Here is a 347-nt window from a genome sequence, read left to right as displayed (position 1 = left end):
GCCTGAATTGGCGATAACGCAGACAAGTATCCATCAAAAGCTGAAGTGGATGGCCACACATCAGCCACAGCAGCGGAGTCCTTGTGCGTCCTAGGAAGCAACTTCTTATACGATTGAATGTACAGAAACAAAATTAGATCCCGCAAATCAGCTCCGACGGAATCAACTTCCTCAGGTTTGGCCTTAACCAGAGGGTCGGACTCGGAATGAAGAACGGAACCAAGAGTCTCGAGAACGAGACGCGCATGGTCGCCGGAGATCTGGAGAACGTCGGCGATTGCAGCCGATCCAACGCGGTTATTAGAAGCGGCATCGGCTAGCTTCTGCTTGACAGGAGCTAGGGTTTG

The 347-nt window shown here is 51.9% G+C and overlaps 1 protein-coding gene across 1 annotated transcript; it reads right to left on the bottom strand.

Annotated features, from left to right (window-relative positions):
• Window positions 1-5: 5 nt before the first annotated feature.
• Window positions 6-341, bottom strand: LOC109132019 (the record flags this gene model as incomplete). Its single annotated transcript, XM_019243171.1, has 1 exon — window positions 6-341. A coding segment is annotated over one exon (336 nt), but the record flags the coding sequence as incomplete, so codon positions are not given.
• Window positions 342-347: the final 6 nt, after the last annotated feature.

This window comes from Camelina sativa, unplaced genomic scaffold (assembly GCF_000633955.1).
Source record: "Camelina sativa cultivar DH55 unplaced genomic scaffold, Cs unpScaffold12963, whole genome shotgun sequence".
Classification (NCBI taxonomy): domain Eukaryota; kingdom Viridiplantae; phylum Streptophyta; class Magnoliopsida; order Brassicales; family Brassicaceae; genus Camelina; species Camelina sativa.
Note: the sequence above shows the minus strand (reverse complement) of the source record. Positions and strands in the feature narration are given on the sequence as shown.